Genomic DNA, 24,861 nt, shown 5'->3' with positions numbered 1-24,861 from the left:
GTATGAGTGACTTCACACATGGCACAGTATTCTGTATATAGTAAAAACGCCATCGACGAAAAAAAAACGTACACGATAAAACGGAACAGTAAAACGGAGACATGTGTGAACCGGCCGTTACCTGACCCGTAAATATTTAAAAAAGCCGGATGAAAGCTAGCCTTCAAGGTCCCGAATGTATAAATGCATATCTTAAATAATATACCTTCCTACTACGGTAATATTATTAGGGCGAAAGTTTGTCCCTCTTTCACAAAAAACTACTACATACATATTGCTGAAACTTTCTGGTAGTATAGTTCCCATATCAGAATATAACATATTTTTTATCCATGTGCGGGAAGTATATCCCTTGGGGTGGAAGCTGGCATAGTCCCTTTTAGTACTATTTAACTTTACATAAAAAAGAGATTGTTGAATATTCATTGACTGTTTTACAGTGGAAAATGTAGCTCAATTTTACGCAAAATGTTAGGCATACAAATTATATAATGCCGCTCAAATATAGTTAAATATACATGTATAGTAGAATCTTTCTTATCGTAAGAGGTATAATTCTCATTCCTACATTAACGCAATAGTAATGGAGATCGTCGACATGAATATTAAACGTGTTGGAATTATTTACAGTAAGACAGTAATTTGTAGTTTGTCAGCTACACAAATACGAAAATTTACACAAATACAAATATTAAGAAATCATAGACCACAGAAACCTATGTATTACAATTCCTCACTTATAGAGACAAACTATACTTATTTTCATACTTAACACCACAGATAAGGACCCATCCTGTCCAACCTATCTATACCTATGTCTGTTCATGATATGATTCTGTGGTCGTGCCAGACTGCCCTCCCATTGGGCTATGTGCGAGCACAAATAGTATGTCCGGCGCAACTGGCTGATCTCGTTACAATGAGAACTGGCGACGTGGCTGACAATCGCCCAGGATGCCATTATCATCGTTCTGCCACACTGTGGCTAAACTGTATATCGTGTGTGTCGTACCTAATCACATTAAATCCTATCACATAAACTGTATGATAGTCTATTGCGAACTGAAAAAAAAACCTAATCCATTCAGTGGTATAGCCGCAGTAGTCATTTTTTCGTTTATAATTTTTCTATAAAGTTGTAGTATTGAATGTTTTGACTAGTTGACAGCTGTGAGTGTTCAAGGGAGAATTTCCGTTGTCTGTAATGATTGACTCTTAAAAGGTGTTCTCATTCTCGTACATATTTATACTAGAGGTATTTACTTTATTTAATTTAATGTGATTAGGTAGGAAACACCCGATATATATTCTTTCATTTATTACAGTTATATTCACACAAAATCGGCCGAAACATTCCTTCAATTATATGTCGTTCACTTTAATCTCCCAAAATATCAATAGGACATGATTGGTTGCCACCAGCACGTGTTGCATGGATAAACAGGTAAAAATAAAAGAAAAACGGAAAGTTACATAAAACATAGGAAAGTTTCATGGAGTTCTTATGGAAGAAGATGATTATACCGAAGTATTTTGTGGTGGGTTCAATGTTCATTACGTCGAATCATATTGGGAAAACGTTTGTTCAACTGCCATTTAGGTTGACAGATAAAATTATTGGGTTAATATTTTCTTAAAATATAGGTACTTTATTCTCCTCCTGATCTGACTAGTTTTTCGTGTATAAATAATAGAAAGTAAAAGTCCAAATTAATCCCTACTAAGACCTTAAACAGAACTCAACCTTCAAAATGAAAGAGAGAAAAAAAAAACATAAATAAAGAAAACCTTATTTACTCTGGACACGCAATCAAAATAGACCATTAGTAGATAAAACACGGTATTGAAAGCGTCAGCAAATGGAATAAACGGTAAAACAATATAATCGTTACGGATACTTTCGATTAAGTAGGCTTAATTTGTATCCGTTTTATTTATTCGTAGTTTCGTCTTTCTATTTTTATTATTTTCCTTCTCTAAAATATTTCGTCGCTGAATTATATTATCTACGGTACATCTAAAAGCGCCCACAGATTCACTTCACAAAGGTGAGAGGCCTTTTCAAGGCCTTGTCCCAAAACAGAAAAAACCGGGAAAACATTCATGAAAAAACCTAATTAAACCTATTATATAAAAGATTATAAATATTCTTTTCACGACGTGGGTAGTAGTGTTTCAGCGAAGCTTTTTTGTTTTTACCAGAAATTATTTTCGTCATCATATTCTAATACGTCCATTGCTGGAAAAAGACCTTACTAAGGTTGGGGAATTCTCGCTGGGCATGATACAGGTCGCCTCCAACAGGTATCTGTGGAGATCTAAGGGGGAGGCCTATGTTCAGCAGTGGACGTCGTATGGCTAAGATGATGATGATGATGATGACGTGTGTTGGTGAGCGCAGTGTGGGATATTTTAGCTTCGGAAATACTGCTGCCCATCTTCAATCAAGGCATTTTATATCCCACTTGGTGATACATATGTATGTGGTGGCCTATCTCTTTGTCTACATATAATTCAGCTCTAATACACGTGAAGCGAATAGGAAAATTTGTAATTCTTTCACGATAAAATGACTGATGAGATTCAGGTCAAATAAGCCCCGTAATTGAGGTAATGTCTGTTTCTGAAAATGTGGTAATCATATAAATAGAAAACAAGGAAAACAAATATTTATAAACGTGGGAGGTATATACCTATATTCTTTAAAGATACAAATGCGAACAAAAATAATCTATACTTGAATCTTCCCAATTATTTTTAATTAGGTATTCTGTTCTGTCAAAAGATTAACTTTTTTCTATTCGCAATGAAGTATAAATAAACATCAAATAATCACCTTTACGGTTTCTTATATAAATGTAGCATATATTTACCTACATACTTAAATTATTAGAATTCTTGTAAGCTCGGGGCGTTACTGAAATTCTATACTAATAAATTTTTTAAATCCTTTTTCAGCTCCTAGTAAATTAAAAATAAATGCTAAAACTATTATTTTCAGTATCTCAAAATATGTTGTGATTTAATACAAGAATGTGAAGTAATTTACACTTGAAGGTACATAAAGAGGGTTAGAAAAATTAAATGAAATTTTGTTCGGATGAAAGAACATCAATATTATATAATGTACGTGTCCAAGTAAATCAAAATAAGGAAAAAAATACAATAAAAATTTCTGCATTTTCCTGCTGTGCCAATGTACTCTCATACATATATTTCCCTAAAACTCTTTATTTTTATTTTCCTCTATACAGATCATTACTAAGAATCAGTTAATAGAATTCGGGAATACTCCTAAATTAATTGTAAACATACTCTTCAAAAATTTATTCTTATTTTTATCGAAAAAATACTTAAAATAATTTTCTGAATCAGTATTATCGGCGATAAGGATACATAAGCTGTATACTCAGAATTATATGAGTAATAGATTGTTTTCATAATAAAAAGACATTTATCAGTATCACTATAAAAGATATTCACTCATTTTCATTGCAATCGAGTGTAGACAAGGCTTAAAGGAAAGAACTGATAAATCCCTCTATTGAAACTAAATCCGGGATGGTCTTTCTAAATGATATTTTATTTCATTCTTTTAATCTATAATAGGGAAATATTAAAACTAGGTATCAAAATATTCATCCGCATCGCTGTCAGCTGGGATCGTGCCCAAAAGGCTGGCTGCATTGCCACGCTGGATGGCAATGCATATCCTTTGACCGAAGTATAGGCCAGCCCTTTGGTCACGAGTGGACTCCACTAATCGCTTACTAATTTCTCGAAATAGTCTGTGGGCACTTGGGCCCCATGGTCCCAGGGTTTCAACCCCAAACGGCTCAAAAATGCAATTGCCGGTGAGGTTTACATATTTGTGCCGCTTGAGGTTTTCCGCGGCCGCAGCAGCTGCACCGACACAGCTCGCCGTACTGGGAAGGTGGGAAGGTGCAAGGGTGTCGACGCAGGTTGCGTCCCACACCAAAGACCTTCCCATCTTCCAAGGCATTATAGACATCCCGTCTGGTCTCTTGCCATCGTCGCGTGCCAAGCCTCTGGGTTCTAAAATGGCTGGCACTCCGGCGGTGACAAGAGCACGACGGATAATGTCATTTATGCTGGCGTGTCGTGCCATGCGACCAGCACTTTTGCTACAGGAAAGACCATGGTGCCCAAGGCGGTCCACAGATTCACCACACTGGCAGCGATGCGGAGCCGCAGTGGGAGCGCCGAGGCGTAGGCATGTAGCGAGCCGGAATGTAGTGTCACCCAGCATGGTCCCAACGCTGGGTGACGGCAGTGCGTGAAGCCATAGCCCTGACTCCCACTCTCCCACAGCCAGTAGGCGGGCACGCTCAGCAGTATTGACAGATGTTTCAATTAGTTTATTTCTCGTCAATCTGCAGAGCGGCTCGTCCCACTGTCTCTGGGAAGCCGGGTTTTCAGGGAAGGCTGTGTTATTGTTTCATTCTTTTTGTATTAAGATAGATTTATGAAGACTTGGAAAGAAAAAGGTCAAGTTCACTCTTTTTAAGACTCGGCCGAATATTGGTCGGCTGATACCGGGAGTACCGGAATACAGTATAGCTTAGTTACTCGGTAAGATTGTAACTTTCCAACAGTGAAAGATTTTTTCAAATCGGTTCAATAGTTTTGGAGTCCTTAGGGTACCAGCAAACCAACAAACAAAAAAATGTTTCCATTTTATGATATTAGTAAAGATTGGGAACGGTCGTAAGAGGGGGATTCCCGAACTTATGATTGTTCTTTTCGGCAGAAAAACCCTATCTTAATTTTAAGAAAAGTTTCTGAATAAAGTTTTTGTTTACATTTGTCGAAGCCTTATTTTCTTCAAACGCCTACGTTGCTGTCAAAATTATTCCAACAAAATGCAAATGTTGCTTTTGAATTTTAAACTAAAAATGTATTAAGACGTATTTCTGTGAACGTTGATTTATTTATAGATTTACATCGGTTCTGAGAACTGTGGACTTATTATTTATTTATAGGAGTTGCTTTTGTTCTTCAACTTTAGAATTTTAATTACGAACTTATTCTTAACAGATTTCCGTCAGCGATTTCACGCCCATATAAAGTAAGCATATTCGGCAGCATTTCTTGATATGTTATATAACACTCAAAAAAAAAAATTCTAAAAACACTCGCTTCTGAGATCAGCGCGTTCACACAAACATATCCAAGCATACTGACTGCTTCCAATGGTTTTCTTTTATACAAAAAATATTACTTAACACAGATGAAACTCCAAAGATATTCTCAGCAGGTTCAGCCATTAAATTAAACATTTATAAATTAGGTATACACTCTGGAAAATGCAGGAAAAAATTAAATAAAATATCAAAAGCAATTTTACTTTTGATAAAATATTTTTTCTTTTTGTTCACATTACAAAAAGGTGATGTTCAATATCTTGTAATATTCCCTTAAGAGCTTAGAGTAATTGGGCTATTGAAAGCGTGTTGTGTTCCCAAATCTCTCGGGCCATTTCATAGAGTAGTGTGTTCAAACACGCTCTGCATCTTTTCAAAGTCAAATGTTTTTATTTCAAATAGTCCTTTACAGGCTCTTATGATACGTCAAACTTGTTGCACGGTTCCAAAAAGTTGGTATCATGTTCAAGAGCCGGCAAGAAACTCCATAGATACTTTTACAACTATAAAAGGCATCGCATGCTGCATAGGTACATTAAAAAAAACGGTCATTTATCCGACCGACACTACACTGAAAAAAAAGTTTTAGACCGACTAATTAATTTTGAAGATCGTTTATCATATTGTGAATACAATCAATGTTTAAAATAAAATGTCAGCCAACCATCGGACCAGAGTTTAGTCGACAGTATGTGAGGGCTCTAAGCGTTAGTCAGAGACGGAAAGAGGATAAAAAATAATTTTGTATTCATAATCCGTATTTTGTATGCATAACGCGTATCATGTAATCGTATAAAATATATTCTGCGATACTTTCCTCTCTTTTGTACATTTCTGAACGGGAAATATCAATTTTATCCCTACCGTTATTATTTAAGAGTAGCAAGTATTAATATTCATATGTTGTATCTCTTTGTTGATTAAGTAGATAATTAAATTCATTACTTTTGAAATACTTTACTGTATTTCTTCCAGCCTTAAGCATGCGTGATGATATTAATGTATTGTATCTTCTCTGCACAGAACATTTATTTACTTATCAATGTATCATTACAATATTTATTTATTCATTTAAAATCCTTTATGCACAACGGCGGACTTAACGCCTTAGGCGTTCTCTGCCAGTCTACCTTAGGTCTTACAATATTATTGTCGCATATTCTAATTTATCTGTATTGATTAAGCCGTTTCATAATAAAATGATCATGAACAAATAAGGTCAGGTTGTATTTAAATTGCCCTAATGAATACGTGAATATTGCGTTCCAGTCACGTTTGCGAATCTATTCTATTATAATATTACAAAATTAAAATATTTGTATTCTATTGGACTGATTAAAAAAAATATTTCTCTGTAGGAAAACTACACTCTTTCCGAGTACCTAAGCTATATTTTATACCGGTACAGGTAGTGGTTCCCAAGGGACGCAGGTGAAACCGCGGGAAAACGGCTAGTTCATAATTTCGTACCTAAGTAACATGACCTCCTTTTTTTATGCGATGGGATATCATCTATGGACTCATCCTTTTTAAAGGGAGTGTCACTCTTATGCTGAATAAAACCCACCTTGTTTCTTCTGGAACTCTTTATGTACCAAGGCCGCGGTAACTCATTCGAACTATCCCGCAGCCCCGACAGGCTTCGTCCATTAGATGCAAAAACAAATGAAGATCAATGTTCCAAATATAAGTAATGTTTTCTCTTGTTCAGGTGAACATGGACAGTGCCGGTGATGCTGAGGGCAACTTCACAGTCATCGGCCTGGTGGCTGACACTAATGTTCCTGGCGGTTGGAGCGCCCAGCCTGTAGCTACCTTCCGATATGTTAATGCCTCAGATTTTTTGCCGGTAAGTGTACAATTGTTATGTAATATTAATTCACAGATACATTTGTTTTACTTTTAATATATATTTACATAATGACGTTATGTCAGTGCTTTTGTGGTTCGATATAGGTATTTCCCTCATACAAGGTTTTTCCTTGCTATGTAGGAAATCTTCAAATCACTCCTTCCTCTGTGATTGAAGATGGAGTGTCAGATTCTTTCTGATTATAAAGCCCACCCATCTTGCATCAGGAGCCCTTTTCTTTCGCTGATTTATTTAGAGTTATTTCAGATCTGGACAAATGAATATTCGGATTCTATATCTTTGTTAGTTTTTTTTGCAGTTCAATGATTTTCCTTGGCGATACAGCCTTTTGAAAATCACTAAAGCAAATAAAGTAATTTGATAACCATAATCTTGTTTGTTACAATGTACCCAATAAAAGAAATATTAGGAGCATAACAGTTATCCTAATATATGCACTGCTGACCACTAATAATATTTTCCCGATGTTCCTAACAAAAATATGGAGACCCATTTACTAAGAAAATGAAGTTCTATTGAAAACATGTTTACCGAAGCAAAAGGATGCTAGAATAAAATAAGTGAAAGGAGTAATATACTGTACTAGCTTTTGCAAGTGACTTTGCCTGCTTGGTACATTTAATTTAGGCAGCATCATAAAATATCAGTGTTTTACTTAATACATCGATAAATATCTGACTGAACGACAATACCTACTGCGAAAAATATTTGGTTGAAAAACAACGCCACACCGCCTGATTTGTTGTAATTTTTAATATCTATACCCACATCTTGAAATCTAAAAATATGTACCTAGAATAAAAGGTTTATTATAAGCACAAAAACAGTTTTCTTGCTCCGATTTTTTTGCAAAAATTCAGAAGCAAATGTGGAACAAAATACAAGTAAAGAAGACCATGGTCCAATTATAATTATTGTCCTTATAAACGTGAAAAAGTATAATTTATCCTTGTCTACATTAAAGATCATTGATCTCAAATCCAATTAAATATGGCCTAAAAGCTTTTTGTTTTCTTCATTGATAATCCCTACTTAAAAGTTAGTTGTCCGTTTATCAGTCTGTTAAATCACAAGAAAGCAATTAGTAAGTGGGCTGCCGGGATACTTCGAAAGAGTTACCGCGGCCCTGATACACAAAGGGTTCCAGAAGGTTCAAAGATGGGTTAAGTTGGTAAGAGTCTGACATTTCCTCAACGAGATTTTCAGGGATTTGCGGATCATTCGATGATTTTCCCCAAAAAAGGACGCGTGAAGTGGATTTAGAGATTCGAACTAAATCGTGGGAAGTAGCAATTTATTACATTACGTAATTCCAAATATGTTTTACCTACTTTTGAGACTATATATAGACGACACTAATACCACAGTTCAAATCTATTTTCTTGTAAACAGTAGTGAAGCTACGTACTAACGTTCGTAACAATGTCACTCACACACGCATGTGCTCGATGCACGACACTCAGTACTGACAGCACCGATAGCGCCGGTAAAAGCTCGTCGATGTACATAATACGTGTGTAAGGTTTACGAACGTAAGTAGGTACTTTCACAACTGTTCATCTATATTCTGTGTTAATACTTTTGATATATGGATGATCTGATCGTTGAAAGGCCTTAATGATTGATGATCTTGGAAACAGTTTTCTCATAAAATATAAATAAGGGCTCAAATAGCTTGGGACATAGGAGTTATGTAATGTGTTTCTTATAGCAGTCAGCTGGACATTGGGTCTTGTTATGAATGGATTCGATAAATCCTACGAAATGAAAGGAAAATATTGGTTTCTTTGGAATGTTGTTTTTAAGTTATGATTTTAGGTGAAGTTATTTTTGGTGAAAGCGAAAACTCAAGACGTAACTTGTTAGGTAATAATTTACATCACTGTGGTATCAAAGAGGTATTTATCAAATACCATCTATTATTTGTTACATTTACAAGATATATTTTAAGTTTAATTTTGCGAGAGTAATAGCAGACTTTAAAGTGCAAAGAAAAACGCAGAGTCAGTCAGTAAAAAGTATACGTGCTTTCATTAAAACCTGACATAAAAATACGGAAAGCCTTTTAGTTATTTTTTTATCATCTGTCCCACAGGAACTAGTAGGAGCATCAAACATAGCCTGGATAGGGGGAAGTCCCCCAGTGGCCGAACCGGCTTGCGGCTTCGACGGCATCAAGTGCTCACTCCCCCACGACCCTGGGGTACTCTCAGCAGCAGCAGCAGTGGCCGCGGCAGCCATCTTGGCAGCAGCACTGCTGGTTCGCCACTATAGATATGAGCAGAAGTTGGCGTCAGTCCTCTGGAGGATAGAAGCCAAAGATCTGACGTTTATTTCGGCGTATAATGCGAGCAGCTCTGATAAGGTAGTGTGTGAAGTGAGTTTGCTATATTATATTAGCTTTTTTTTGTATTTTGCTTTAGTATTTGGTTCTTAGGTATATGAGCTGAACTTAATTGTATCCGTGTGTGTTTGAGTGTAACAGTTACTATTCCCAGAAGTAAATAGGCAGCTCATCTAAGACTTTTTTTTGGTTGAATTGATTGCATTCTCCAATATATATTATTTTTTTTCAAAAGTGTAAAATCTCACTGAATTCATTTTAAAATATCGGTAATTAACGCTGTTGAAATCAAATATGCTATCAACATTAAGGACTTCAAAATGCTGTTTTCCGATAATTAATTTGAAAATCCGCATTTTCATTTAATTTTCTGAGCATGACCTACTTTTTTCATGAAAACTGACTAGTTCACTCTGATTAAAACTGAGATAACCCAGGGATTCTGTAATCGTGATTACAATCGAATTTCGAAACCATTTTTAAACCGGGTCAATGTGCGATTTGACCGAGTAAATAATATCCAATATGGCCGCTCATTCGAGTTAATAGGCATATAATTATGTGAAGTGTAGTTTGGATTGAATTCATTAGTAGGCAATAATCTGTTCAATTAACACATCAAAACTGTATTCATACCAATATTGTAATACGAAATTCAGTTTGTCTATTGAGTTTGACCGATTTTGATGAAAGCGCATATAGGTAAGTATAAAACATAGCTTTGGAAAGGACATAACCTAGACATAGGCTACATAGATTCTAACTATGTGGGAAGTACCCTTCGGGACGCAGGCAAAACCACGGGGAAACTTCTAGTAATTATTAACCTTCTTCCCTTATCCAATTTTACTAAAAAGTTTTCTTCTTCCATCTTCTCTAGTCATGTCAGTCACAACATTCAGATACCGATATCGTACGGCAAAAGTTTATTACTAGTTATTATTATAAAACAATTTACTTTAATAGGTACTTTTATGAAAATATGCTTCATAATTTCAAAATTATTACACAGATTATTTTCTAAATAAACTTTACTGAACTAATAAAATTATAATTTATAACTAACAAAGTTTCTCTACTCTCTCTACAAAGTATTTCGGCATAGATTTAGCTAATTACTGAAATTCCTAAGCGCCTGGTATGGTAGGTATAACTATTTGGTTCAAAAATTTTCATTCACCTAATGATTCATTCAGCTTCCATCTATATGTCATTATTGTAAATGGCAAAATGGCTCAACAAATATAATACTGGTTATTTTAATAACTAGGTATACTAAATAAGTTGTATTTCATACAAAACAAAAAAAAGGTCAGCTAAATAAGTTTAATACAACATACAACAGCCTTCATCGTAATAAAACCTTTTTTCGTATGCTCAAATACCGGCCAGTTATAAAATCTAACAGAAAAAAAAAAATGTTAGACACAGTTTTCCTTTCTCTACTGATACGCGCTGCAGGCAATCGCGTGTTCAATGCTTTCACACTAGTGAATTTTTTGCTCGTATATCTTGCACCCGTACATTCTGAGTGTGAAAGCTACTTTGCGGCTGCGAAAGCATCCGGAGCGTAATTTTTTTTTCAAGGTTTTTTATTAATCATAAAAAAACCTTATTTTACATTCTACAACATAAAATAATAATAAACTATTTAGTAGTTAAACGCATTATAGTATAAAATAAATTAAATACAAAACAGAATCATAATTTAATTGAAAACAACGGTTTCTCTTATTGAATCGGATATTAAATCGTTACCAATAAACATTGTTTTGCTGTACAATGCGGAAATTATACTATTTACAAGAATTTGCTAAAGCATTGTATAATCACATTATTTTAACAGCTCTCCAATGAATCTATATTGAATAGCAACGTTTTCTATCAAAATCCCAATCATTTTACGTAGTTATTTTATAGCAAACTATTCTTCGTCATTGTTCTGTTACAAAGTATTGCTTTTTGGAAAAAAATCAAGCTATTGTTTTCTAAACTTAATAAAATGATCGTTGTATTAACCTAGGTACTTTACGTTATATTTGGTGAAGCGACAGCTTAAACATAATATGGTCTCCTGAAAAAGAACGTTGCCAGAAATAATGCCAAAAATGTTTTAATTTTACCGAAAGAAGAACACAGCCTTGTCATTACATACCTACATTCCAATTTTAAAATAACATACTATGTACCTGAGCATTCCAATTTCAAAAAAACATTACAAGAATTTTGAAATTATTTTACTCAACGAATTTTGTTTTCTGTTCCTTACCTATAGGGATAAGAATTAAGACACTAAATATTTTCTACTTGGCTAATGTAGCACATATTGTAATAGCAATAGAGTCCAAAATTGATTGAATAAATGTGATTAGGTGAAATTCAATATAAAGATTTGAACATCAAGTACTTTCTGTCCGTGTTCTATGACTCATATTACTAAAGCATTACCGCCTTACCACAAAAACTTTTAAACGTCAGTTTATGCCTTGTCTAAAAAAATGTCAAATAATGACGTTGACATATGGTTCATTTTGCAGCCAAAATTTTATTAGACAAGTGTAAAACAGGGTTTAAAGTTTTTGTAGTAAGGCCCTTGGAGTCCAAAATTGTTTGCCTAAGAGTAAACAGTTTTCATTCTCTCTATTATTTTAACTGAGTTTAAGCCCGTGTGACCGGGATCATCATAATTGGAAAAGGGTTAGACAAAATACAGCTGTATTTTTTTCCCATTATGAAAGAAACCACCCATAAGGTTTATCCGAAATGTATATCCAGATACATCAGTTGTGTAAAATTCCATGGAAAATGTATTGGTTTTACCGACAAAAATATACATATGTATTTGACTGTAAAGAGATCCCCATGCGGAAAACATATTGAGTAACACGTTTTGTTATTTTATACTGCACGTGTAACGCATAGATACTTCAACTATAATATTATTTTTGGACACACCTGCATCATCACTTCATAAATTACCTGGAGGACACGGTGGAACTCACAGATCAGTCACAGGCACTCGTGCGCTTGGTCCTAGTTCAAATCATGGTTCGATGCGAGAAGATATCCAAACTAATATTATAAATGCGAAAGTAACTCTGTCTGTCTGTCTGTCTTTTCTTCACGCCTAAACTACTGAACCGATTTGTGTGAAATTTGGTACAGACATAGTTTGAAACTTGAGAAAGGACATAGGATAGTTTTTATTACAAAAAATAAATAAAAATAAAGTTATTCCGGACATATAACGCCATCTATTGGTCATATCAAAAATCTGCTGGTAGTCACTATTCCACGCGAACGAAGTTGCGGGCAAAAGCTAGTGATATTATATTCTTCTACTAAGCAGTCATTCTAGCGAAGAAGGTCTGAGAGGGTGATCTTCTCGCCCCAACTTGGTTTTTGGGTGTCGAGAGACGACTCCCGACTATCGTAGGCGCGGGCCAGTACGTGCAGCTATAGGTGGCTTGTCGTCTGTCACCGCTACCATGTCCGGGGGCATAGTAATGGCTCCACAGGGAATAATATATGTTTTAGTCAGTAAAATCTGATACTCGCTCCCGCTGCATTCTGCGGGATCATATAAGTGTCCACTTATGATTTCCACCAGAGATAAGGAATTTCAAGGATAAGCCCATATCCAACATTTTCAGCAGTTATTAAGCCCAAGACTTCACTCCCATCAGACACTATTTCGAGAATACCATACCTACTTTCAGTTGCTAGGCTATCCATCTCACCTCGCTGTTGCCATGGCAACGAAAAAAAAACATTGGTTTATTTTCTTCTATTCACAGCTGTGGACTATCGACAAAGGCTTTAGTTCTAGCTAGAGCAAATATTTGAATAGAGAACGTAGGATATTTTCTTTTTAGGAGGCTCTATTGGGACTCGGGTAGCTAAATACATATACATGGTTAGATACACAATGTATTATTTGTAAATAACGACTATTCTTCAGAGAATTAAACACACGTGGAAAATATGTATCATTATTATTTTATCGTATAAAATAAAAGTCGTAATTATGTGTTTTGTATAAACAGACTTAATACGAAACCAATTAATCCGGGAAATAAATAAAAAATTCCTGCACCTAAAATTGGTAAAAAAAAACGAAATTCAATTACCCAGAATAAGCTTAACGTCATATTATAATACAGTAGAAAATCAATTGTATCTCGCGTATATCTCCGAAATACAACGGGTTAAGCAAGGGTCCAGTAAGAGGACTATTTTAAATAGATCGTCCACTCGCTAAAAACATATACCTACCAGAGAGTGTACTGCCTATACAACTTTTTATTTTACTTCTAAAAACTCCGAAAGTATCGACAACATAAACGTACGTTTTTTATTAAAACAACTGTTTACTTTAGTCAAAACGAAAATTCTTACTTACTTTAATATATCAAACGTGAAAATTCGTAGTAAACAGTTCTAATTAAAACAGACGTTTAGATTGTCTTTAAACTTGAGCCTTAATTACCTACTTACTCAAAACTTCCCACTTCTGTTACAGACTTCAATGCAGCATGACATGGAGACGCGTCGCGCTCACACCACCATAGCCATGTATAGAGGTAACATCGTGGCCATCAAGCGTCTGCAGAAGAAGAGCATTGATGTCACCCGAGCTATCAAGAAGGAGCTCAAACTGGTGAGTGAGGTTCTATTGTTATTATTGTCTGTACATGGAGACCCGTCGTGCTCACACCACCATAGCCATGTATAGAGGGAATATAGTCGCCATCAAGCGTCTGCAGAAGAAGAGCATTGATGTCACCCGAGCTATCAAGAAGGAGCTTAAACTGGTGAGTGTGGTTCTATTGTTATTATTGTCTGTGCATGAAGAAAGACCCGTTGCACTCACACCACCATAGCCATGTATAGAGGGAATATAGTCGCCATCAAGCGTCTGCAGAAGAAGAGCATTGATGTCACCCGAGCTATCAAGAAGGAGCTTAAACTGGTGAGTGTGGTTCTATTGTTATTATTGTCTGTGCATGAAGAAAGACCCGTTGCACTCACACCACCATAGCCATGTATAGAGGGAATATAGTCGCCATCAAGCGTCTGCAGAAGAAGAGCATTGATGTCACCCGAGCTATCAAGAAGGAGCTTAAACTGGTGAGTGTGGTTCTATTGTTATTATTGTCTGTGCATGAAGAAAGACCCGTTGCACTCACACCACCATAGCCATGTATAGAGGGAATATAGTGGCCATCAAGCGTCTGCAGAAGAAGAGCATTGATGTCACCCGAGCTATCAAGAAGGAGCTTAAACTGGTGAGTGTGGTTCTATTGTTATTATTGTCTGTGCCTGAAGAAAGACCCGTTGCACTCACACCACCATAGCCATGTATAGAGGGAATATAGTCGCCATCAAGCGTCTGCAGAAGAAGAGCATTGATGTCACCCGAGCTATCAAGAAGGAGCTTAAACTGGTGAGTGTGGTTCTATTGTTATTATTGTCTGTGCATGAAGAAAGACCCGTTGCACTCACACCACCATAGCCATGTATAGAGGGAATATAGTCGCCATCAAGCGTCTGCAGAAGAAGAGCATTGATGTCACCCGAGCTATCAAGAAGGAGCTTAAACTGGTGAGTGTGGTTCTATTGTTATTATTGTCTGTGCATGAAGAAAGACCCGTTGCACTCACACCACCATAGCCATGTATAGAGGGAATATAGTGGCCATCAAGCGTCTGCAGAAGAAGAGCATTGATGTCACCCGAGCTATCAAGAAGGAGCTTAAACTGGTGAGTGTGGTTCTATTGTTATTATTGTCTGTGCATGAAGAAAGACCCGTTGCACTCACACCACCATAGCCATGTATAGAGGGAATATAGTCGCCATCAAGCGTCTGCAGAAGAAGAGCATTGATGTCACCCGAGCTATCAAGAAGGAGCTTAAACTGGTGAGTGATCTAGTGAGTAGATTACTAGTTTTATGAGGGAAGCAAAACTGTGATTTGATGGCTACGTTCCGCGGACTGGGGAAATAATAAATGCTGTATCTGAAATATAATCTTCCTAACCATATTTTAACGCAAAAGTTGATATGTATGAATGGGGTAGGTATTAGGTATTTTTGGGTGTTTGTTCCTCTTCCGTGCAAAAACTGAATGAATTTTTGGTAAAACTTGTCTTGTATGTAGCTTTTAATATCAGAATAATACATACACAGGCTAAGAAGGGGAGCAGCCAGTTGTCTAAAAAGTTGTAGAAACATTGTGAGGTAAATGAGTAAATGAGTGTCGTTTTTTTACTGAAAAAAAAGCATAAAACCTTTGTATGTCTGTCTGTTAATTTACGTGTCTATTTATGCCTAGAACTCTGGTTCCACCATTCTTCTACCCGATGTGGAATAACAAAATTCAAACTTGCAAAATACAGTTGCTAATAATATTTTCTTCCAAACAAAAATCGAATAAATCTGATAGATTAATAACAAAGGAATTTAAACCATCAAACCTTATTATGCATTCCGTGCTACGCAATTTCTAGTAAACACGGTTTATCAAAGTTTCTGATCCCCCAGGATTAGAGAAATGAACGTAATTTATTGCGATCCGATTTTATCGGGATATCTCACTTTGGTAGTGTTAAAGCCATTTCTACGCCTTTGTGGGTGGCAAGGGATAAAGGTATTATTTAATTTCGTAGTTTTGCTTACAACTTGTCACGAATATTTCGGCTACTAAATTGGTAGATAGAATTGCTAGTTTGATTTATTACTTTAACTTTTATTTACACAAACTTTGGATGTCGATTTTTTTCGTAATTAGATACAAAATTTTATAAATGTGTGAAAGTATATTTGATTTAGAACACTATACATATTATAAACTTATACTACCCCACGAATATGGGCACAGGTGTGCCCTCTTATCGTCACATTCATATAGGTAGGTAACCTACGATAGCATACCTGATACGACCTACGGCAGAAAAGTTTATATGCGTATTTATCGATGTATAAATTATAAGGCCCGTTTTTTCCTGTTATACCTAAACCATTTCAGTTCTCTCTTATTTTTTGTACATTTCCTTTCTTCAAACTCAACTCGATCATTCTCATTTAGATACTTATGTAGGTATATTATATTTGCAGTTATGTAATGTTGTTTTAGGTATTTTTAGCTAGAAATATGTAATAGACCTAACATTGTACCTAATTACTCTTAGAAACTGCTTTACAAACAACCTTTCATATCTACTTCATCTATTTGGAATTTATGCAATAAAAATGTGTGGGTTTATCCACTATATCAGGCAGATATCATGGCATTAATTTGAGGCTTAATTTAAATATCAATAACTGATTGGCAGGTAAAGTAAAAATGGCTCAAATATACTTCAATACTTACGAAAATAGCCTTTTCATTTTCACATTTACCTTTTCGATATTGGATATTAAATATTTCGATGAACACCATCGATCGTCTTCATTGTGTAAAAAATCTTGGCCTTGGCCAAAATTACGTTTCTTTACGCAACGACTTTTTTGAATAGCGGCTTTTTTCTATTTATATCAAAATGTTTGACGCGGCCCATTAATTTGTTATCTAATGGGTCGTAAATTTTGTAAAACAGATTATTAATCAAATGGCTCAATTTTGTAAGCTTTCCGAAGTGGCCAAGTTAAGGAATTGATGAAGTTAAAAAAATATTTTGTAAGTAAATAAGTTTGAGGAAGATTGAAAAATGTTTGCGGTTTTTTATCGTAAAAAGGTGAAAAATTATGGAAAGAAGAGACGGCCAAATTAATTCCATAAAGAATTTGATTCGTGAAGATTACTCAAGTTATTGAAAATTTTGAGCAGTTTTTCTCTGAAGCAAGTACTTAGACAGAATGGAACGCTTAGACATAGACTGGAAGTAAGATAAAGTGAAAAATAATGACATTTTATTCTTAACAAGCTGTTTCGTCGTGAGGGAACTACTACACGCATTTGGATAAAAAGTAGCCTACTAAACACAAATTTATATGAAAATCTGTATGCAATCGGTTCAGTACATTTTTTGTGAAAGCAATATACAACTTATCATAATTTTTTTTTTCATCAAAGTTCATTTGTTTGTTTAGTCAACATACATTTCAAGGTCATTTTTTCCAATTCCATTATTATACGCCCAATGTTTGTATGACTCTTAGATTAAATCTTCTATTTTCTTCATATCTATGGTAGTTACAAAACGGCCTCTATTCGAATAAACCTAACTATCACATTTTATAAGGGCAATAAACTTTATGGTTTGAGTAAAAGGATAATTTTCGACCTTGAGTTTATTTTTGTCCTTGGGCAACTTACAGAGGACATTTTGTTGAGATGCTGGCGTATTTGATTATACATACACATATTACAAAGAATTATGTTTAGGGAAACTTATATAAACGAATGAAAATTAGCCGTCGTGCCACAAAAACTTTTAAACGTCTGTTAAACTGTCAGATTATGACGTTGAAATAAGGTCCGGTTTGCAGCCACACTTTTTTTAGACAAGTGTTCGACAGATGTTTAAGTTTTTGTATCGGAGCATAGCAGCCTACGAGGCAAAGAGTAAAAAAAACAGTAGTCGTTATAGATGATCGCTAACAGACTAGGTAATTATAATCATGATATTAGTACTACTAGTCGGTTTCTATTCCTGATTAAACATTAATGTACATAGGCAATGTTTCTTTGGAATGGTCAATACTCTATCAATCATGGTCTAAATTTAGATCAGATAATCTAATAAATCTAACTTTGTAGACTAAGGGCGTTTGCACATTAGATTTCCTATGGTGCCTTTCACGCTACGCACATAGTCTAGACGCCCCCTAGAACTACAATAACATTGTACATCATCATCATCATCATCATCATCGTCCTGCCCATATCCCAATTTTATTTGGGGTCGGCGCAGCATGTCTTCTTCTTCCATACAATAACATTGTACAATATTACAAGAATTACTATTGTGGAACTAGCTTTTGCACGCAGTTTCACCCTCGTCGTTTAACTGCTTCCCGTAGCCACATGGTGACAAAAATGTTTTATATCCTTCTCTCCGGTCTAAGTTACCTCCCCTCTAATTTTCAGCTTAATTGGTCGAGCAGTTCATGTGTGACGGCGGGGCCAAGCGATATAAGGATTTATTCTCATATAGGTATAGACAAAATCATCCTCCGAGCCTTTTTCCCAATCATGTTGGGGTCGGCTTCCAGTCTAACCGGATTCAGCTGAGTACCAGTGCTTTACAAGAAGCGACTGCCTATTTGACCTTTTTTTTTTTTTTTATCGACGTAAAATCATCAAATGACCCCTCCCGCTGTGGGTTAGCAGCGGTGAGGGAGTGTCAGACTTTTACTGACTAAAATCGTCGTGTTCCGTCATAGGCCTTTTATGTACCAGGGCCGCGGTATCTCTTTCGAACAACCCGCAGCCCCGGCAGGCCTTGGCCCTGCTGGGCCCCGCTGGGGTTGCTGACGTCTCTTTGAGGAGCGCGTGGAACAACGCGCGCCGTCGACACGGGTCTGTCGTCTAGGAAGACAGAGGGACGATGAGCCACCCGAACTCACCACCCACAGACCCACGCCTACGGTGGCCGGGAGTCATCTCGCGACACCCGGCGCCCATGGTGTCTACCTGGTCCAGCGCGGCGGCCGGGATGAGAGGTGCGGACTCTCTGGCGTTCCGCCTCCTCCTTCTCGAGCATGACCGCTTCGCAGAAGGAGGCGACGGCATCCCATTCCCTCTCGTTGCATTGGTACTTGCCTGACCTGGGATCGAACCCGCGCCCTCATACTTGAGAGGTTGGTCTTTACCCACTAGGCCACCACGACCTAATAGTAGGTGATAAACCTATAGGTATAGACAAAAATGGTTGCAAAAAAAATGATTTTTTTTTCCACAATTCGTAATATTGTGCAGTTTAATTGATCATCTAAAGAGCGCCTTACACCTTCCCTAATGTGTAAACGCCTTAACGCCTACCTAAAACTTTCCTAAATGTGACCCCAAAAAAAGATTTATAGTTGAAGGGTTTTCCACTCTTAGTGACCTGGATCCTGCCAGGAATGTTTACTACACTCTTGAGAAATAAATGTGGGTCAGTTCACAGATTACAATGACATTAACGTTTTGAAAAATGTTGGCGCAGTGTCGTAAAAATGTTTTAAGTTCCTTTGAAATTGTCTTATCTGTCTTCAAATAAGTAATGATAAGGCCCTTTGCCTGATAACGGTGGTCACACATTTTAAATTATTTTTTGTATTCAGCATTTTAAAATGCAGAAAATAATATGTTGTTTACAACATATTTTTAAAGAATTAATTAATTAAAATGAATAAATAAAAAAGCAATATACATTGCTTTTGACAGCGTGATCACTAACTTTTTTAGTTTCTTTTTTGTGTAATGGGTCTATCGTTGAAGCAAATTTTCCTTAAAACCACTTCGCAAATTAAGTTAAAGGTCAAAAATTGTTTATTCAGCAAAATAATGTAACCTTTCTGTTAATAAAATAAGCGGATGACTAACTTTTAAGTACACACCCTTAATTTTATTACAATAGTGGTAACTTTGGGTTACGCAATGAAAATAACTGTCCCGATTTTATTGGTCCCCAGTGTATTTAGTTTGAATGTCAGGTACTATAAATAGACTTTAATGTAAATAGATTAAGATTATAATTGTTTCTCCTTACATGACATTTAAACAGTAATCCCTAAGGCTCACTAGGTACACCGACAACATAAAATTATAAAAATAATGAATAAAGCTAGCTACCTAGCTTACCTAGGTACACTATAGCTAAATAAAAAAGTTTAAACATGTGCAAAACATACTTATATTGTTAACATTAATAATAAGGTGGCTACATATTATTATTATGGCCTGGACTCACCAAATTAACGTGCTTCCTAAACTCGGAAGGACTCGTAATGAAAAGGTCCAATGCACGAACCAATCACACAAAGCATTGCCTTATATGATTGATCGAGTCTTGCGGCTATCACTAACTGCAGATTACTAGAACCGATCCATCAGTTGGATTTCGATTGGAGATTGTTTGACATAACATATGACGCGTGTGTCAAAATTCTAAACAACTGATTGATCGATTATTACAATCCACGGTTAGCCGCAAGTTCTACCAAACCACCATCACTCCTCAAATCAAACCTAATATCCAATCTCTTCACACAGATCCGTGAGCTTCGCCATGAAAACCTGACAGCATTCGTCGGGGTCTGCGTAGAAAGTGGTTCAGCTTGCATCGTGTCAGCCTACTGCTCCCGAGGGTCACTCGCCCGAGTCCTGGCTGATAGAGACCTGCATCTCGACGATATGTTCGTGGCCAGTCTAGTAGCAGACCTGCTGAGAGGACTGACGTATCTTCATGATTCGGCCCTGATATCCCATGGGAATTTGACGTCTAGTAATTGTCTGGTTGACAGCCGATGGGTCCTGCAAATTGCCGATTACGGTCTTCATAATTTGAAATGTGAGTACCTATTGATAACTAGTTTTAAAGTGTTTTTTATTTTAAGTAGTCTTGTTCTTAAACTTATTTAAAATGTCCTGAAACTTGGAAATTAGGATTACGACAGTCAGAACTTAGTCACTGATTCATATGATATCTGAATTGTGTCTGAAGTAATTTCATGTCAACTTGCAATATGCGAGCATTGTAATCAAGACCTTTCAATAACAAAGCTCTGGCTTAATAAATGTTAATAATACTTTATTTAATTAATTCGCATACTATCCTAACAGTAAAGGCACAAAAATTTGGCAGTAATTTACCAAAATAAATCAGGATATTGGCTCAATAAAGCCTATATGAAGTAAAATTCCTTTTCCGACCTGGTTTCCTATTTGCGAATTGCTGGCTGACCGAGTTTTACCTATGCAACCTCTTTTATAGCCTAGATATAAAACCTGTTTGATTCGTACATAGAGGTTTTATGCCGGTTGAATTTTAAACGGTTTTATAGATGGTGGAACTGGCCGTTTTAGTTTATTTTTATTTTGTTTTAGAAAAGCTGTGGTTTATGTATTTGTGGCGATATTTGTGGTTTGAATATTACTATGAGATGTTTCTTGTTTTATGTTGGATTTGGATAATAACTTGACAAAGGTAAAAGTAACCGCACTGATTTCAGTAGCCCGAAATGGTTTGCATCTAAGTATGTAGGTATGGGTCTATGGGTCTTTTCTACTTACTCTATTGCATAAACAGATTGAACTTAGTCTAATTTTACATCAACTTTCGTCAATCAAACGATTAATTACAGTCATAATGACTTTAATTAAATGTACCTAAAATTTAATGCGGATTACATAGTTTAAAACTGACACTACCTGTGTTTATTTAAAAAATATCAACAACCTTTATGTTATATTAAAGTTTTCTGTAAGGAAATACGAGCATTAACTCATAATAAACAAGAAGCTATGTACACGTACATGTTCGAAAGTTCTCAGAGGAAGTAGGTACTTGTAATACGAATTTGAGAACTTGAACAAGTTCGTCTTACAGTAATCGGGTTATTCTTATCTAGAGCCTTCCAAAGGTCAACGACTGTTAAGGTCAATGACTTGAACGCGATAATTTCAGGATTATGTATATTTGATATGTGAAGGATATCTTAGCTATCTCTCTAGGAATAACAATTATTGTTTATCTTAACGTAGCGATTATTTAGGAAAAAATATTATTGTTGTAGTCGTACATATTTATTTTGGTACATGCCTCGTGTTTTATGAGATGTGATAGAAAATTCTTGTACAATATTCATACCTTTTCTTGTTTAGTTTAATGATATGAAAGATAAAATGATTCCTCTTCATTTACATATTACTTATATTTCTATCTTACTCAATTTGGAACATAACCAAAATAACAGACAACACTCTTAAGATCTGAGAGATCAAGAAACATAAATCTGCAAGACCAATTATCATATCCATGTGCTAACAATATGCTCTTCATCATCAGACGGGTGTTCAGACGCGGAAGACGCACTGCGCATGGAGCGTCGCATGCTGTGGCGAGCTCCTGAACTCCTGAGGGATCCCAACCCCCCACCTCGAGGGTCCCAGAAGGGAGATGTGTATTCCTTCGGCATTATCCTGTATGAAATCCTTGGAAGAAACGGCCCTTGGGGTGACACGAATCTTACTAATGCTGGTGAGTTATTTCTTTACCTATCTTATTATTGAAGCCAAAATCCAAGTCATCAATCAAGTCTGGAAGTAGGTCTCTAAATTGTCGCTTATGGTTCAGCTTTTAAAATATTTAAAGCTAAAGTTTTACTTAAGCTTACCTTACCTTTTTTGCATTTTTCAAAGATATACAGGCGTGACAGGCGACTGATCACCCTGAATTTCAGAACAGGACTTATTCGCCAAAGTATACAATTAAATCTTAAGAGCTACGTTAAGGCCAAGTGAAGAAACTATGGGAGATGCCATTACGCCTACATAACTCCTCCCCTTTATTTATAAAAACATTCATAGATCTGTATACTACACAAACAAACAAATACATAGGAAAAAAGAGATAAAAAATAAGAAAGCACGGTCGTTAAGCACTAAAGAAGAAAAGCCGATTTGATCAATTAACAAAAATATATTACATTAAAGTGTTCACAGTTATGCTTCAACCCCAGTAATCCCCTGTCGATAGCAATTGACCTAAATCTCTCAAAAAGGACAATGCTATTCTTTGTATGGAAGTTGGGCTCAAGAGTTGCCCACAGTAACTGCATAGTGTATTATGTTCCATAGGCTTATAATAGGTCCCAGACCGAAATATTTCGAAATCTATCCCAGGAGTCCTGAGAAAAACTGGTTTGACTCTTATTCAATATTACGAAAAATATACTTACGAACTCTTAATATTCCACTTTTATTACCTTAATTGAAATTAATGATATTAATTGACAAACACGAGGGGTTGTATACGACAACTTTTTTTTAACCAACTTCCAAAACTGGAGGATGTTCTCAGTACGTTTATATTCTTTTTACGTTTGTACGAGCATAACTCCGCCGATTACCAATCGATTTAAACAATTATTTCATTTTCCAAAGGGCTTACTTCCCAAACGGTTCCTTTATCATCCGGTCCAGGGTCTGATGATGGAAACTCTAAAAAATCGGGTGCAACTCTCAAAAATTGTAGGCACATATTAAGTAAAACCTTGTCATTTGGGTAAATGTCTCCGACACCATAAAACAGTGGAGGTTAAGATCTGACCTGACGATGAAGGCGACAGAGAGAGAGGGAACTCCTCAACGGTATCTACTAACTACCTCGTGTTTGAGCTTATTTTATTCGTCTTGATAAGATTTTTCTAGTAGATAGCTCATAACGCAGGAGTCTTGATCTTCTAGATTTTGTACTGCGGTAATTGCTTTTTTTTTCGGGAAATCAGGGTCAGTTCTTATTAGAATCCAATGCTTTTAGAATGTATTTTAAAATCACAGTAAGTAAAAAAAATAAGCCATTCCAACATTTTCCACTACTGGATAGACCGCCACATACTGAGCGTTGAGATTGACAATGTATGTATGAGACCTAATTGGAAGAAAAGTCTTGTCAGGTTAATTTCGCGGGAGACCTGGGACCGATTTCAAAAATATTTGGGTTTCGTATTAAGAGTGAAGTAAATAACCTATTTTGACAACTCCCACTACTGGGTAAATGCCTAAGACTTTGTAAAGTGACTATCTATGGAAAACAATTGAACCGGTTTTCCTCGGGACCCCTGGGAGCGATTTCAAAAATATTTGGGTTTCGTATTAAGAGTGAAGTAAATAACATATTTTGACCACTCTCACCACTGGGCAAATGCGTAAGACTTTGTAAAGTAACTATCTAAGGAGAACATTTGAACCGGTTTTCCTAGGGACCCTGGGACCGATTTCAAAAATATTTTGATTTCTTGTTAAAAGTGAATTAAAGGACCTATTCCAACCACTCCCACTACTGGACAAATGGCACAGGCTTTGTAAACAGACTGTTCACGTGGAACATTTAAACCGGTTTTCCTCGGGACCCCTGGGACCGATTTCAAAAATATTTTAATTTCATGCTAAGAGTGAAGCAAAGAACCTATTTTGACCACTCCCACTACTGGACAAATGCCAAAGACTTTTTTAAGTGACTATCTAAGGAGAACATTAGAACCGGTTTTTCTCGGGACCTCTGGGACCGATTTCTAAAATAATTGGTTTTCGTATTAACAGTGAAGTAAAGAACCTATTCTAACCATTCCCACTACTGGGCAAATGGCTTGGGCTTTATAAAGTGACTGTTCAAGTTGAACATTAGAACCGGTTTTTCTCGGGACCTCTGGGACCGATTTCTAAAATATTTGGATTTCGTTTTAACAGTGAAGTAAAGAACCTATTCTAACCATTCCCACAACTGGGCAAATGGCTTGAGCTTTATAAAGTGACTGTTCGAGTTTGACAT

At 36.1% G+C, this 24,861-nt stretch overlaps 1 protein-coding gene across 1 annotated transcript in view; it reads left to right on the top strand.

Moving 5' to 3' along the window:
• The window catches only part of LOC110379299 (guanylate cyclase 32E), a 102,204-nt gene that overhangs the window by 65,517 nt on the left and 11,826 nt on the right, over nt 1-24,861 (top strand). The window contains exons 10-14 of the mRNA XM_064039866.1: nt 6,877-7,014; nt 9,134-9,403; nt 13,905-14,042; nt 20,583-20,880; nt 22,378-22,569. Coding sequence (XP_063895936.1) covers nt 6,877-7,014; nt 9,134-9,403; nt 13,905-14,042; nt 20,583-20,880; nt 22,378-22,569 — 1,036 coding nt within the window. The remainder of the gene's footprint in view (nt 1-6,876; nt 7,015-9,133; nt 9,404-13,904; nt 14,043-20,582; nt 20,881-22,377; nt 22,570-24,861) is intronic.

The sequence above is a fragment of the Helicoverpa armigera genome, chromosome 2, assembly GCF_030705265.1.
Source record: "Helicoverpa armigera isolate CAAS_96S chromosome 2, ASM3070526v1, whole genome shotgun sequence".
Taxonomy (NCBI): Eukaryota; Metazoa; Arthropoda; class Insecta; order Lepidoptera; family Noctuidae; genus Helicoverpa; species Helicoverpa armigera.
Note: the sequence above shows the minus strand (reverse complement) of the source record. Positions and strands in the feature narration are given on the sequence as shown.